Below are 956 nucleotides of genomic sequence, written 5' to 3'. Positions count from 1 at the left end.
TCCCAATCAGCAGAGACGGAGAGGTAGGAATATGTTAGGATATAAGATAGGCACAGGCTAATTACTGCTAGTTAACATTAACACAGGCACAGCGTGATACCGTGAGCTACAAGGTAATGGAGAAATAAACAATGCACAAATAGAGTCTTTAAATGTGTCAGATGTAAAGTTATTCACTGTCAAAGTGGCGCCAAAATGAAATGCAGTCAATGGGATGCTAAGTGCAGGTGATGGCTTCGTATCATTAAAATGGCGCTATGGGAGCTACGCTTAGAGAGGAGGGGCTTACCCCCTTGAGAAACCCAATACTATACGGCCAACCCAGGCAGAGTACTCAAGGGAAATGAAAATTGAGCTGAAGTACGTATAGGTTTGTGTGTGTGTTTTTGTGTGTGTTTGTGACTCACGAGGCATGATGCCTTGGTCTGCCAGCTGCTCTCGTGTCCTCCTCTGCTGAAGTCTTAACTGCAGGACTAAAGGTGGAGGAGGAAGAGGAGGAGGGTAAAAGAAAAGAAAGAGATGTGGAAAGACAGGTAAGGGACAGACAAAAAGCAGGAAGAGACTGAGAATTCAACTTGTTTTAAATGCTGTTTCATAGGAATAATTTCACTTCACCTACATGCACATGTGTGTATGTTTCCATATGCACAGAGATGATGCTGCTCACTCCCAAATATTTCTGTGAGCAGGATGTAGCCAATGATAAACACAGCTCCTGGCTTTTAAACAGATCTCGCCAGTGTGTGGTCCGCAGGGTGTGTGTGTGTGTGTATGTGTGTAGGTGGGAGTGAGGGGTCATAAACATAGAGCCTCCCCCATGTCTGTTAGTCTGCTCGGGCCTGTGGCTCTTTTGCTTTCTTGATTTTCCTCCTTGCTGTTATCTGAAAGTCTCTTGCTGAGATCCTGGACCGGACACACACACACACACACACACACACACACACACACACACACAC

The 956-nt window shown here is 45.4% G+C and overlaps 1 protein-coding gene across 6 annotated transcripts in view; it reads right to left on the bottom strand.

Annotated features, from left to right (window-relative positions):
• LOC116705626 (myocardin) overlaps nt 1-956 on the bottom strand; it is a 167,151-nt gene that overhangs the window by 42,890 nt on the left and 123,305 nt on the right. For 5 of the 6 annotated variants that reach the window (XM_032541946.1, XM_032541947.1, XM_032541949.1 and 2 more), the window contains one exon: nt 408-473. The exons of the other annotated variant lie outside the window; for it this stretch is intronic. In XM_032541946.1, the coding sequence (XP_032397837.1) occupies nt 408-473 (66 nt within the window). The remainder of the gene's footprint in view (nt 1-407; nt 474-956) is intronic. 6 annotated transcript variants of the gene reach the window in all.

This window comes from Etheostoma spectabile, chromosome 17 (assembly GCF_008692095.1).
Source record: "Etheostoma spectabile isolate EspeVRDwgs_2016 chromosome 17, UIUC_Espe_1.0, whole genome shotgun sequence".
Classification (NCBI taxonomy): Eukaryota; Metazoa; Chordata; class Actinopteri; order Perciformes; family Percidae; genus Etheostoma; species Etheostoma spectabile.
Note: the sequence above shows the minus strand (reverse complement) of the source record. Positions and strands in the feature narration are given on the sequence as shown.